This window comes from Hyperoodon ampullatus (genome assembly GCF_949752795.1).
Source record: "Hyperoodon ampullatus genome assembly, chromosome: 3".
In the NCBI taxonomy this organism is placed as follows: Eukaryota; Metazoa; Chordata; class Mammalia; order Artiodactyla; family Ziphiidae; genus Hyperoodon; species Hyperoodon ampullatus.
In genome coordinates this window covers 60,432,109-60,446,492 of record NC_136916.1, presented here as the reverse complement: position 1 = coordinate 60,446,492, position 14,384 = coordinate 60,432,109, and the positions used below count along the sequence as shown (strand labels likewise).

General features: G+C 35.2%; 1 protein-coding gene across 2 annotated transcripts in view; it reads left to right on the top strand.

Moving 5' to 3' along the window:
• UACA (uveal autoantigen with coiled-coil domains and ankyrin repeats) overlaps window positions 1-14,384 on the top strand; it is a gene marked incomplete at its 5' end in the record, with an annotated part of 81,485 nt that overhangs the window by 35,853 nt on the left and 31,248 nt on the right. The window contains 5 exons of one of the 2 annotated variants that reach the window (XM_079701245.1): window positions 246-299; window positions 2,448-2,581; window positions 6,837-6,925; window positions 10,011-10,075; window positions 10,868-10,925. In XM_079701245.1, the coding sequence (XP_079557371.1) occupies window positions 261-299; window positions 2,448-2,581; window positions 6,837-6,925; window positions 10,011-10,075; window positions 10,868-10,925 (385 nt within the window). Of the gene's footprint in view, window positions 1-245; window positions 300-2,447; window positions 2,582-6,836; window positions 6,926-10,010; window positions 10,076-10,867; window positions 10,926-14,384 lie in introns of those variants that run through there. The other variant, XM_079701244.1, reaches the window with a different exon arrangement.

Genomic DNA, 14,384 nt, shown 5'->3' with positions numbered 1-14,384 from the left:
TTACTCAAGTGCTGCACAGCAGGGAAGATAATTTTCAAGCGTTATGAAGGCGGAGAAGGATTCTGAAGACGAAGAAAATATCGTTAGAGATCCAAGCTAAGTGTAGCCCAGCATGAAGACTGCAGAACAGGAAGAGTTGTAACGAGAAGGACCGAGTCACTTGTTAGGCGTTTCTCTGAGGGCTTGCTTTGTGAGCTACAGAGATTTGTAACTTAATGCGAAGTAGTTTGCTGTTAGCAACAAGAAACTAAATCCTGTCTATGATGAACTGTTGGTTTTCTTGTGCTCCTAAAAACGGAGTAGGTATCCCTGTAGTCCAGTGTAACAAGAGTCTTGGCTAGGCTTTTTGAACTGTATTCTTTTAAAATGTACTGTTTTATTAATTTTGGTTTCTTTGTCTTATTATATTCTTTCTGCTTTATTTGATTAGCAGATTGGGGTTAGTGATAGAAAACAAAAGTTCTTGTTTCTTTTTCTGTGTTTAAAAAGCATATAATAGAATCTTAATAATTGAGCAGTATTTCTGTTAACTGACAGTGGACCAAAATGGAAAACAATGCTTAGTGGAGTAGAATTGAGAATCACAGGATAATATGAGACCTTAATCTCATTTAATTATCTTTTAAAGAGCCTTACTTTTGGATTTTACAATTGTTTAGTGTTTTAAATAGCTCTTTTCTCCACCAGGACTTTACCTGGAAATAAAGTTGAGTTGTTCTAACTGCAAGGATAAACTGATCAATTTAGAGCAAGTGTTTGTGTGCTAAACATGACTTAATCCCTTAGGCATTTGAAAACACAAAGCCTACATCTACTACCACTCCCCAGTTTAGAGTCAGAAACTGATTGTTTTGTTTTAAAGCTAAAGAAAGGGGATGCCTAAAATGTAGTTTAGACTTTGAGCCAGTGAGTAGGGCTTAGCCACTACTCATAGTTGGTAGTTTGAACTTTTCAGGTTAGAAAGAAGTGAATTCATCTCCAAATTTGACTAGAGCCAACAATTCTGAAGTCTGTGTAGGTACTTGAATCAGATTTCAGAGGTGGGTTAAAATTTTAATGTATTTATCTTTTTTCATATTCAGTTTTTATATTTTTCACTTCAAGTATTTAATGAATACATTGCTTATTTAGCTAGAAAATCAGTTGCTTTATTTTTTCTGGTTTAGAGGGGATAGTAGATATAAAATAATCATACTGATCAAACATTTAGAGGATATGCTTCATTTAAGTGATTCATTACCACCCCCCCCCAGAAATTTGTTATGGTATTTGTGGATATAGGAATTGCTTTGTAAGTTAAGTGAAAAATATGTACATCTTTTTTTGTTCTAGAAGTGATGCTGGACTTAGAAAAGAATTTAGCAATAAGTTTACTGTATAGAATTTTAAAATAAAACCGTACTTGTTTAAATAATGTATATTTTAGTGCTGGGTTCTACATTTCTACTTACTAAGAAAAGGTTGAAGCTATTGGCTTCAGAATGTCTTGAATATATTTTCTCCAATCAAAGCTAAAGATAACCTTGATATAATTAAAATATACATCATGTGATACATTCTCCTATTTTAAAACATTGCCTTTGAGCTTCCTTTTAAATACACATGCACTAAGTTTTGTTGAAATAAAAAATCTTTTTTAACAAAAACAATATATGTTGAATGTAAAGAAGGAAGAAAATGAAAGTCATCTGTGATCCTATAATTTTAGGATTTTTAAGTAGTTAATACTTTAGAGTCTTTTATTTTTCATTTTATTCTATGTAGAAGTTTCTTTTTATCCTAATATATAAGCATAATGGATTGCTTTTTCTCTTGAGTGTACGTGTGTGTAATTTGTCTCCATAATTATATTTCGAACAGTGCCTTTTAAACGAGTAGTGGTGGTGGGGTTCTTAAAAGATGTGCAGAATTCCACTGTATCTAAGGGTCTTGGGAGATAATCAGAGCCAAATCTGAAAGCATGAGTTACAGAATAGGAAAAAAAAGAGCACACTGATTTTGGAAGTCATGAGAAATCTTGATTGGGCTTGGCTGCTTGAGTCATTTAATGTCCCTGGAGCCTTGATTTTTCTCATCTGTTAATTGGGGATGATAATTCTAGTTTACTAGGGTTGTTCAAGTCATTCATGCCTGGAACAGGGTAGGTGTTCAACAGTTACTCATCTCCTTTCTCTGCTCTGAAGGCAAAGAAAACAGGGCAGAAAACAGGAGAGACATCCTTTTTCTCAAAAGTATAATTAAAATATTTCTTGTACATCAGGTGTTTTGGAAAGGTTCTTTTTGTGATGTTGGAACAACAGGGACAAGGAAATTTGGGGTGCAGCTGGTAACTGAGTGATGTATTATACATTACTGCTTTCCCTTCTCTTTTTTTTCTCCCCTTCTTTGGAAAGTCTTACTAATATATATAGTATGCCATGTTTACATTCTTTTTTTCTTTTTTGTAGCAAGCAGCAGATTGGAACAAATATGATGACCGATTGATGAAAGCAGCAGAAAGGGGAGATGTAGAAAAAGTGTCCTCAATCCTTGCTAAAAAGGGGGTCAATCCAGGCAAACTAGATGTGGAAGGCAGATCTGCGTGAGTATTACTGACGATAATTCCCTGAAGGGAATTTGGGTAGACCCTTGGGATACAAATGAAATTTGTGAATTATGGTTATCAACATTTAATTTAAAAAAACCTTTATCAAAACCCACACTATAAAACCTTTCAACATCCCTTTCAAACAATTTTGACTAATAATTGTTCTCAATATGAAAGGTTTTCAAGTGAGAGAAAGAATACTAAAATACTACCCAGAGGTCTAGTTGTTTGGACGCAGTGGCAAACCATAGCCTGGGTTATTTGGTGCATTTTTATTCGGTGCAATTTTGTTTATAAGCTTTTTCATACTCCTTATCATATTTGATCCTCGCAGTGGCCCTTTGAAAAAAGTAGGAAAAAGTTTACAGAGGTTAAATAACTTGGTCTAGTCTCATTAAAAGTCACAGGTCTGGGCTTCCCTCGTGGTGCAGTGGTTAAGAATCCACCTGCCAAGGCAGGGGACACGGGTTCGAGCCCTGGTCCGGGAAGATCCCATATGCCGTGGAGCAACTAAGCCCGTGAGCCACAACTACTGAGCCTGCGCTCTAGAGCCCGCGAGCCACAACTACTGAGCCCGCGTGCTATAACTACTAAAGCCTGCGCACCTAGAGCCCATGCTCCACAACAAGAGAAGCCACTGCAATGAGAAGCCCACTCACCACAACTAGAGAGAGCCCACACGCAGCAAGGAAGACCCAATGCAGCCAAAAAAAAAAAAAGTCACAGGTCTGTGATGTAAACCCAAGTTTTCTGTCTTGGAAGAGTTCTGTAAATTACACTGCCTTTTCCTCTTAACCCCCAATCCATTTTTATATTTGGGTAATTAATTTAAATGAGAATGTTTAAGGCAGTAGGGAGGCAGAATGACTAGTGTGACTTAGGGAGATACAGGTAGTGATCCTACCCTTTCGCTTTTGTGTTACTGAGCACTTTACATGCTTATGAACCAGGCATCTTTTCTCTCACCCCTCCCCAGTCTTTATCATTTCTCTTCCTGTTGAGGATGGGGAGCAGTTGGGTTAAAGGGTAGATCTAGCTTCTGTTACTACCCTCTATAAATATAGCAGTTAAAACCTTATCTGGGAAACCTTCCAAAGTTAGAGGTGAAAAGTCTCGTTTCCTAAAATTCCTCTCCGCCTTATACTTGCATAAGTTTTTTTTTAGACTATTATAACTGGAAACCAGATACCAAATATAGAAATGAATATTAGGAAGTGGATAGTTAATGTTTGATATAGGTCACTACCTTAGAATGCTTAGATATTTAAGTATAGTGAAAAATAGCAAAGCGCGACTTTAAGTTGTTCATAAGAGCAATAAAGTTTGAGAAGTTCCAATTTTTTTATACTGTTTCAGTTTTATCAAGTAGGCAATTTGATAGCTACAGAAACTGGTTATTTTTGAGTCCTGCTTCTATTTTTGCTAATTTTAAACCATTTATAGGGCTCACAGTATAAATAGTGAAAATTGAATATCTAAAACTGACTGTTTTTCATTTTTTTTTTTCCAAAATGCCAAGATGTTAAAAGATAAAAGGATCTTCTTTGGGATGAAAATCTTCAGTGAAACCTAATTTCTTCAGTTCTGTCCGTCCATGCTTTGAATGTTTTAAATGAATGATTACTTGAGTTTTTGTTCAGATTTTTTTGATCTAGGGTTCAATTTTGAGGGAAATTATTTGTATTAATGGTCAGAATTATGAAAATCTGGTGTAATTTGATTAACTATAAACTTTAGTTTGTGAAATATTTGAGTAGTATTAGTTTCTGAGGTTTTCACTGTAGGAAGTAGAATTCTTTCTGGGATTCATAGGATAAAATATTTTCCTTTTGTTATTCACACACAAACTATATTCTTTCTTAATTAAAGCATTTTATGTTTAGTCAAGTATAGGACATATTACAAATATATTTTCTGTAATTATAAAAATAATGTTATTTTGAATGAGTTTTTTTGTTTTTAATTTTTGAAATTTAAGACAAAAGTAACATGTCCTTCTTGACCTCTATCCAATTTCAAAAATGAAATATTTGAGGCCTAGCCATAGTCACTGCAAGGATCTGTTTTCTTCCTGTTCGCCTCTTTCCTAGGGTGTAGCCCTTTGCCCAGGCAAAATGGGGCAGGTTCACCAAGAAGCTTCACTGCCACTTGGAGAGCCATGGATTCCAATTCCCGTCTCCCCATTCCCTCAGGCTGTCAAAAGTACTGTTCAGCCTCCCAGCTCTTTTCTCTGGAATCAGCAAATGCTCCTAGACAAAAAGTAGCCCCAAATACCAAGCTCACCTCTCTGGGCCTCTGTCCTTCCCTGCATACTGGCCTAGTAACTTTTCACTATCTTGTTAGCCTACTGATACCTTCAAGCAGATGTATTATTTTTTATGAAGCTCTTCTAGTTGTCCTCAGAGGTGGGGACTGTCCATATTACCTGGATCTCCTATTATAGAAGTAAAAGTACTTGTCTTGTTTAAAAAACGAAAACTTAAAGTTGATTTTTTTTAATTGAAAAAGAGTATTTCTATAAAGCAGTTTTCCAAATTTCCTTTGCAACTCTGTATACAATTTAATGATTGATATATCTTCTTTCTGAAGCACATCTACTATTTATAGCACAACAGTATTAATAATGCATTGTAGATTTGCTGTGATTTCTGCCCTTTTAAGTGCATCATCAGTATAATGTTGAGTTATTTTGAAGAAAGAAGTCTTTCAGATTTTGTGAGCTAAGAAATGAAAACAAGCAGACAAAAAATGAGATCCCCAAGATTGTTGGAAGACTAAAAACCTTTGCTTGACGGAAATTACCATTCCTCAAAAGGTTCTCATGGTGCATTGCATAGTATAATCCCCCACTTCAGTGTTGCAAAGAGATTGATACCCTCAGCCTTATAGCAATTTAAGGAGAACTTATCTGACTTTTAAGAACACTATATTCCTTTTATCAGAAACATCTCTTTCTAATTCAAACTTTACACAAACCTGGTTTACTTTACTTAGTAGTGCTCAGTCTCTAGTTTGCATTTATATCCCTTGTAATACTAATAGAGGAATAACTAGTGTTGTAATATCTGGAAATGAATTTGCTAGCTATCTCCAGATTTTGTCTCTAAGCCTTCAGTTATTCAGATATTTGAGGGTGCATCATCTGTCTGGTACTTTCATTGGTTCTGGGAATATAATAGGAAGCAGAACAGACAAGAATTCCCGCTTTCATCTAGTTAGTTGAGTAGGAAAAGATTAATAGACCATAAAGAAAATAAATCTTGAATTTATATATAGTATTAGAAAATGTGTAATTCTATTTAGAATAATGAAGGCCAGGATGGGGGAGCTAGGAGTACTAAGGTTGCAGCGGATGGGGAAATGTAAAATTTTCAAATGGTATGGTTAGGGAAGACCCCGACAGGGGGTGTGCTGCCAAGTATGTCTGTATCCAGGCACCTTGCTGAGCCTTTACCTCCTGGCATCTTCACCATGGGTACGGTACTCGTTTAGGACCTGAGTTCAATGTCCTTTGCCAACAAGTCCTACAGTATTTACTTACAGTGTCAGTTCTTAATGCACACAAAATATTTCTGTAAATGTTTATTGATTAAGAAAGTATTAGATGATCAAAGAAACAATGGGATATTTTATCATGTATCTTGAGTACTTGATGGCTTAAAGTTATTTCGTGTTCAACTCTGTCTGTTTGTGTGAAATTTGAACCAGTCATACAGGTCTCTGAGTAAAAGGAAGAATAATGTGGTAGTACTTCAGGAAGAAGATGATGCCAGATCTTTTGTGGCTTTCAAGTGTAGCTTAGCTTGTTTTGAAGACTTTTCTATGCCAGGTTTAATACGATAATTCTAAAGAGATGGATAAGTGTTTTGATCTGTCTTTGGCCTTAGCATTCCGTGGTAACTTCATTTGTTTTGGTGGTTTCAGTATATTTGAAACTAAGCAAAATAATCTGATAGAAACTTTTCAGTGCATTTATTAAGGTCCAAACACCAGTGCCTTTGTTATTGAAATGATAAACTATAGAGGTAATAATGTAAATTTGGATTAAAATGAGTTTTTCAGTAATATGAGATAGGTTTCTTTTTTCTTGTATTAAATATATAGGTGTTCCAATGTAGCCTTTAAAATGCATGTTCACACGTGTGTGTGTGTGTATGTGTGAGTATTGAATATAAGGTGACATTTATGTAACATTTAAGTTGACCTTGAGTAGTTTCCATGGCATAACAAGTATTTTCTTTTTGTTTAGCTTTCATGTTGTAGCCTCAAAGGGGAATCTTGAGTGTTTGAATGCCATCCTCATACATGGAGTTGATATTACAACCAGTGACACCGCAGGTACGTTTGCCTCCATAATCAGTTACAAACAGAGAAGACAAGCATCGTCCACTGCCAATGCTCTAAATCAGACCTAAATGTGATTTACAAAGAGAAGTCCTTAACTTTCTGCTTCTAATTAGCTGAGGTATTGCTCTGGGGGAGAGGGCAAGTACTGGGGAGGTAGCAGAAAGGATGACCGAACGGATGAGCAGCTGGAGACCTGAGGTCTAGGGCTGGTCTTGGTAGTGCTACAGGATTCTAAAATCTCAGACTTTGAAGAACCTTTAGGGGCCATTTAGTTTATACTCATATACTATTCAGTATATGAATTCTCGCTGTCCTGAGGTCATTTGGTTTTTGGTTGGACATTTCTTGTGTTGAGGAACTAACTGTCTCATAATAACAACATCACCAGTAGTGATCATAACAAGAAGAGGTGACACTTATTTAACATAGATTTAGCTACTCTGCTAAGCACTTTACATGTACTAACTCATTTTATCCTCACATCAAGCCAATGAGGCTGCAAGGCACTGCGCTGTTAAGCGACTTGCCCAGGGTCTTTCAGTGGATGAGTCGCAGTCAGAGTTTGTGTTTTTAACCATTATGCCTCATGAGGAGACCTGGTCTGTGTTTAGCTAGCTATATTTATAAAAATTATTTCTAATAGTTTAAGTCTGTCTCTTATCAGGCCTTCTGCTTAAACTTAGTCATGCCTATGTCTATCTTTTAAAATATTACAGCATAAGTTTGTCTGCACATCACAAGATAGATTTTAAGTATTTGAGTATAGCTATTGCTTTTCTTCAGTGTTTTAGTTTTCTGTTCATCTGGACAATCATTCTCAGTTCTCTGAGACCTGTGGCACCTTATTTCTCTGCACTTCTACTTTGTTATTCAGTTAAATACGGGAGCTGACCTAGAGCAGAGAATGTCCTTAACAACTTTAATGTTTTATCCTATGACTCCATGTATGGAAAAATAAATACATGACTGTTAACCAGCATTGTGTTTGGAAATGGAAGACAAGGGGGGAGAGGGGGAGAGGGAGAGATCACAAATGAGTTAGTGAGGAAAATCTTTACCTAAAGTTACCTTAATTGAAGACTAAACTCAATTTATTTGCCACCTTTGAATGAACAAAAAACTGTTATTACTTATATATATGTTTTCCACTGATGCAGAAGAATATTTATTTTTAGAAATTTTGGATTAACCATACCATTTCAGAATTCATAAGACTTTATTTATTGTGCTGATTCCAATTCAAACACGTGTCTTTCTTGTTTTTGTCTGTGTTCTTTCTGCTCTGGACATTTCGGCCTAATGGCCAATCTAAGTGACTTTTGCCCTCCCTCCTTCAGTGCAGATGAAGCTCAGATGCTTTCCCAAGCTCAGCAGACGACGTCTTTTCATATACTGCATTCCGGCATACCTTGCTTTACCCATTTTATCTTTTGTTTTTGCTGTTGTTTAGTCATGTTTTTATTGATGGGTTTAATTACGTTTGTCTTTAGAGTTGTCCTTTCCTGAGAACAAGGACCTTGTCTCATTTGCTGTTATATTGTCTGTTATAATCCAGATGTGGATATTTGATAAAAATTTGATTAAACAATCTTTATGTATTTTATCTTAACTCCTTTATTTGCTAGCAATATAAAAGTAGATTGAAAATAACCAGATTTCAAGTTAGTGTGGTTTTGAGGTATTTGTGACCCAGGTCTTGCCAGGTACGCGCCTTTGGTGTAATTCAGGGTGATATGCTTTAGATGTCATATTTCCATGATTTTTTGCTGTACTATCTCAAGTGGCTGGATTTGGTATTCCCTTAGCCCTGACCTGACATTTTAATGTGACCAAGTTTCTGTGGCATTTTGGTAAACACCAGGGACAGTTGCCACTGTGTCTATCCTCACTATCCACTCCATGCTCTCTCTTACTTCTCATGTAAGTGCCAGTTATTCTAGTCACTTTTCAGGATGTGAAATGTTTCTAGAAAGTTTGTCCATGACCAGTAGCAAATTGAAATTTGAAATTGGTACATCTGACTTAATTGTAGAGGATATTTAGGAGTGGTTGAATATGTTATCTGTTAAAGGTCTGGACTTACTGCCTTTTGCTCTAGAACCTGTTAGCTACACAGAAATGATCAGACCCAGCAAAACTTATTCACCTATCTACATGCATATAAAAGTGAATGAGAGTTGAAAGTCAATTTATTCCTTCAACCAGGATGAACAGAGCACACATTACCTTTCTAGCAGAAAGTTCTACTTGTGAAGTACAATTATGTTTGGAGAAGTTTGTGAAGTTAGAGGGAAATTAAGAGCATTAAAGATTGGAAGATGGAATAGTCTGGTGAAACCCTTGTAGTTTTCACCATCCAAGAAAGATATTTGTGTAAAGAAGTACAATTAGGAGAAATAGTGTTTGGAGGTAGAATGTTCTCTGCAAATTACCTTTTTCAGTATTCAGAGTTAACCTTCCAGATTATCTGGTGACCTCTTCCCTGCTCCCCTCATCATTTCTTTTAAATTTGTACATTTTAATCACATATTTGAACAAATTTCCTGATTTTCAAAGACAGAATCTCTTTGTAAACTTTGAATTTTAGTTGAAGCATAAAAATTAGTTAGAGAATACCCTTTCTTTGACTCACATCTCTTAACCTTTCTCCATTTTAGTATCCACACTGCCTATTGAGAAATGTTATGTGAAATCTAGTTATCTTTCTCTCCCTCCTATCCCCATTCCTTTTTTTTTCTCTTTCTCTTTCTCTCCTTCTCTCCTATGGCAATATTTAATTACTTACTCTGTTTCAGGAACTGCTCCAGGTATTGGAGATACAGTGGTGAATAAGACAAAATTCTTGCTCTGTAATGAGTTTGTGTGTTTATTTTTTCTTCCCACCTTCATTGTTTTGGTGTGTACATTATCTCTATTTAAAATATGAAACTGGGTGAGACATCTTAGAAACTTAAAGCATGCCTACAAATGAAGTAGTCTGTCAACTGATTTTGGAAAACTGAAGCACATTTCTAAGGAGAATTCACATGTGAAGAAAATAACCCTTATCATATATTTAAAATTATTTCTTTTCTAGGGAGGAATGCTCTTCATCTGGCTGCAAAGTATGGACATGCATTGTGTCTACAAAAACTTCTACAGGTAGTAAAAGTGGTTAATACTTTGACTTTATTATTTTGACTGCAAATAACAGATGTGTTTTTGGAACTTGAGATCAAAGAAAATAGTAGGCTAGCTTTGACTATTAGCTTACATAATATTTTTTCCATCATTTGTGAAAGAATGTGAACAATAAAGAGCAAAAACTCTGAGGGAAGTGAATTGCATAACTCAGTGTATTAAAAATAAACAACAAAGACTTGACCTTCCTGTTGACATTAGCTGGAGATAGGAATTTTCTGTCATCTGGTATATGACTTGAAATGAAGTGATACAGCATAGGATCTATATATTTCTGTATAAACATCAATAACTCAGACTATATAATAACATCATTAGTTAAGCTTATAATCAGGCAACCACAAAATTCTGTGAACTAGTGGGCTAAATTACGTTTTCAGTTGAAAGGTCTAGTCACACATTTCCTTAAACATGTTTGCCACTAAGTTTCACAGCAGAACTCATTTGTTTTTACTGATTCAATTGTTCAAGTTTTAATTCTTGCTGGAAAAAAACCCAAGCAATAACAGTTTCTATATTTCATGCTATTGTAATGTACCATATGTTTTCCTGTTTACTGGAATACTGTTAAATTTACAGTATAATGTTATTATATTTGTCGCATGTCAAAATATTTATGGCTTGTCTAGTACTCTTTAGAGTTTTTGATAAATGCAATATTTTTAAGATTAAATAACAGCTGTTCATTTGAGTCTTGATATTTATCTTGAAAATAAAACTTTCTTAGATTACTAAATTTCTGTGTTTTAACAGTACAGTTGTCCCACTGAACATGTAGACCTGCAGGGAAGAACCGCACTTCACGATGCAGGTAATAAGCAAAGGTTTCACTTGGACATAAACAAACCTTTGTTAAAATGGCTGGGCATTTAAATTAACTTCAAAGTTTTAACATGAATATATTTGTATAATTCATGGAGAAACAGAATGTTATGAATTTTTTATTTATTCAGATTTGAAATTTATTGGATTGTACGGCTTAAAAAGAATCATTCAGCCAATATTTACAGGCCAGGTTGCTAGATACTGAAAGTCCAAAGATGAATAAACCATAATCCTGCTCTCAAGGAGCTGTAAGTACCATGTGTTTGCTTGGGAACTGGTAGGAGAAATGGGAATGAGGAAGACTTTTCTCTTTCTTAAAAACTGTATTTACCTCATTAACATGTCTGAACCTCATTTTCCTCATCTGCAAAATGAAGTTACTAATACTACTGCAGTAGTGGTTATAACTGAATCATGAATAGTGCCTGGCATGTAGTAACTTCTTAATTAATGGTGATGGTGCTTGTTTTGATTTAGAGGTGTCAGTGCTGAATTACATATCATTGTAATTTGCTGTATTTTAAAAGAGATTTATATTAGTAATTTCAAAGATTTTATTAACCATACTGTATATCAAAATTTATCTGCATTATTCTTTAGGTGTCTTAAAGAAAGTGATTAGAAAAAAGTTAAATATTTAAGGATTTTTGGAATGTAAGATAGTCTGACCCCTGGGCAGACTCCTCTAAGACTGAAATTCCTAGTTAACTAGGCGTTCAAAGGAAAAACAAAACAAAACAAAAAAAACCCTACTGTTTCCTTTCATGTATATGGAATATCCTTGGTAGATTAGAGGATTAGAGTAGTCTCTGTTAAAAATGTATTATACTTCAATTTTCCTTCAAACTTTTATACTTTTGATTTTCTTCCTTTTTAAAAATATTTTATGTATTTTTATGATAGTTTAATCTCTCACACAATGCATTTTTTAAAATTTTGGTATAGGGTACTATTATTTGCAGAACTTTTTTTTTGTGTGTGTGTGTGTGCGGTACGCGGCCCTCTCACTGTTGTGGCCTCTCCCATTGCGGAGCACAGGCTCTGGACGCACAGGCTCAGCGGCCATGGCTCACGGGCTTAGCCGCGGATATGGGATCTTCCCGGACCGGGGCACAAACCCGTGTCCCCTGCATCGGCAGGTGGACTCTCAACCACTGCGCCACCAGGGAAGCCCTGCAGAACATTTTTACATACATTATCATTTAAGCCTCACAATGACTCCTGTGAGTTTCTATAGTTTTATTTTATATTTTTATGATAATTTTGTATTACTACTTAAGTAAATAAAAATAATTAAATAATTTAAAAATAAATAAAAACATAGACCTAGATTCATATGTGATATACTTACCAAGCTTGTGTAGTTATGGAATCATCAAAACAATTTATAAATTAAACTTAAAATCATAAAAAAATATAATTCATTTCTGTAGCATTAATTTATTGTGTTTGATGGAAATTTTAAAATGATTTTGCTGCTTAATGAAGTATAAATATGTGTCACATGATATTTCTATTCTCCTACCACCTTCTCATAGTTGTTTTTTAATCCATCCAACCTTATTAATAATCATGTTTTAAAAATTATTAAAAATGTTTTATTATGGAAAATTTCAAACATAAAGTTAGACTATCATATTAAAATACCTTATACCCTTCATCCAGCTTAGACAGTTGTCATCATATGGCTAATCTTGATTCATTTATACCACCACCCATTATTCTCCTCTACTTGGCATATTTTAAATCAAATCCAAGACATCATATAATTTTATCCATAAACTATTCAGTTTTTATCTCTGAAAGATAATGATTTTATTTTGTAACCTAAGTGTAATACCATTATTACACCTAATGCCTTTGAAAATGTTTTCAATATCATTTACTCAATGTTCAACTTTTCCTCGTTGTTTTTATTTTTTTTTTACTGCTTAATTGAGGTATAATTATTATACAAAAATTGTATATATTGATTGTATAATGTAATATAATATATTGCACATAATTAATAATATGGTATTGTGTACTTTAAAATATATTAAGAGGATAGAGTACTTAGTATTCTCACCAAAAAAACCCCCAAAAAACAAACCCCAAAAAACACACAGACACACAAAAGGACACAGGAAATTTGTGGAGGTGATCCATATGTTTAGTACCTTGATTGTGGTGAGGGTATTACAGTGTATGCATTTGTCCAAACTCATCAAAATATGTACAGTAAATATGTGTAATTTTTTGTATATTATAGATTTTATTATCCCTGTTTTTTAAACTGGTACAACTTAACAGAGTGAAATTTTAATATTTGTTCAGTAGGTATACAGGTGAAGTTAAATGAAGACCAAGTCGATGTAGTAAAAGAACTCCAATATCAGTTGCTTATAAAAAAAAATGGAGTGGTATAGGTTGGCAGGTGGCTTGAGGTCATTCATGAACTGAATTCTTTCCATCTTGTTGCTCCACTTTCCTCTGGTATCTTCCTCAGCAATGTCATTGCAGCAGGGTTGTAGCCATATCTGCGTTCCAGCTGGCAGGAAAGGGAAGGAGAATAGGAGGAGCACATGCCCACAGTCTAAGGCCCAGATTTGGAAGTGGTAAATAGCCCTCTACTCATAATCCATCAACAAGAGCAAAGTCAGTTGGTTGTATTTATCTGTAAAGGAGACCCAGAAATGTAATCTCAAGATAACTAGTCATGGCCGAGCTGCTACACTGTAGAAGAAGGGGAGAACAAATTTTGGTAACAATTGCCACAGTCCAGCCCTCTGACCTTCCAGATATTCCTGCAGCCCCTACTTCCCACACATAGAACATTATCCCCACCCCAAGGGAGAGGATACATAACCAATTCAGTCACTGAAGCCACCTCAAAGTTGGATTTCTGTGTGATGTGCACTTGTGTATTTTTGGTTCTGAAATGGCTCTTCATGGCCCAACAGTTTGTAAACTCAAAGAAAAGAGATCTGCTCCTTACAATATAGTGATGCAGCAAGAACAGGATAAGTAAAATAAAGACTCCCTTTTGGAAACAGGAGAACTGGGAAATACACAGCAGTCACTAGTCAACAGCAGGTATCAAATACTGATGAGCAAAACTTGCAAAGGCTTTCAACTGAGATCTTGGAGTAAATTTCTTGGTTAGCTCCTTCAGGTGCCCCCCGGTTTTGTTTCCTAGGAGAAATCCCTTATTGTCCTCTGTGGGCCCTAGCTCTGCCTTCTGGGAGGTTCTTGTCCATTATCCTCCAAGATCCCAGGTAAACTGGATGTTGGAAAGTATGCCCTCTATATAGGCAGCTTAAGCACAGGAAGAGTTATTAGTTTTAGCTGACTGGGCTTTTGGATTTTGGGGTAGTGCATTCCCTCAAAACCTTGGTAGGTTTCTGGCCTATTTGTTCCCAGCCACTTCCATATGTCAGGAACCATTTATTTTCTGGACATAAAG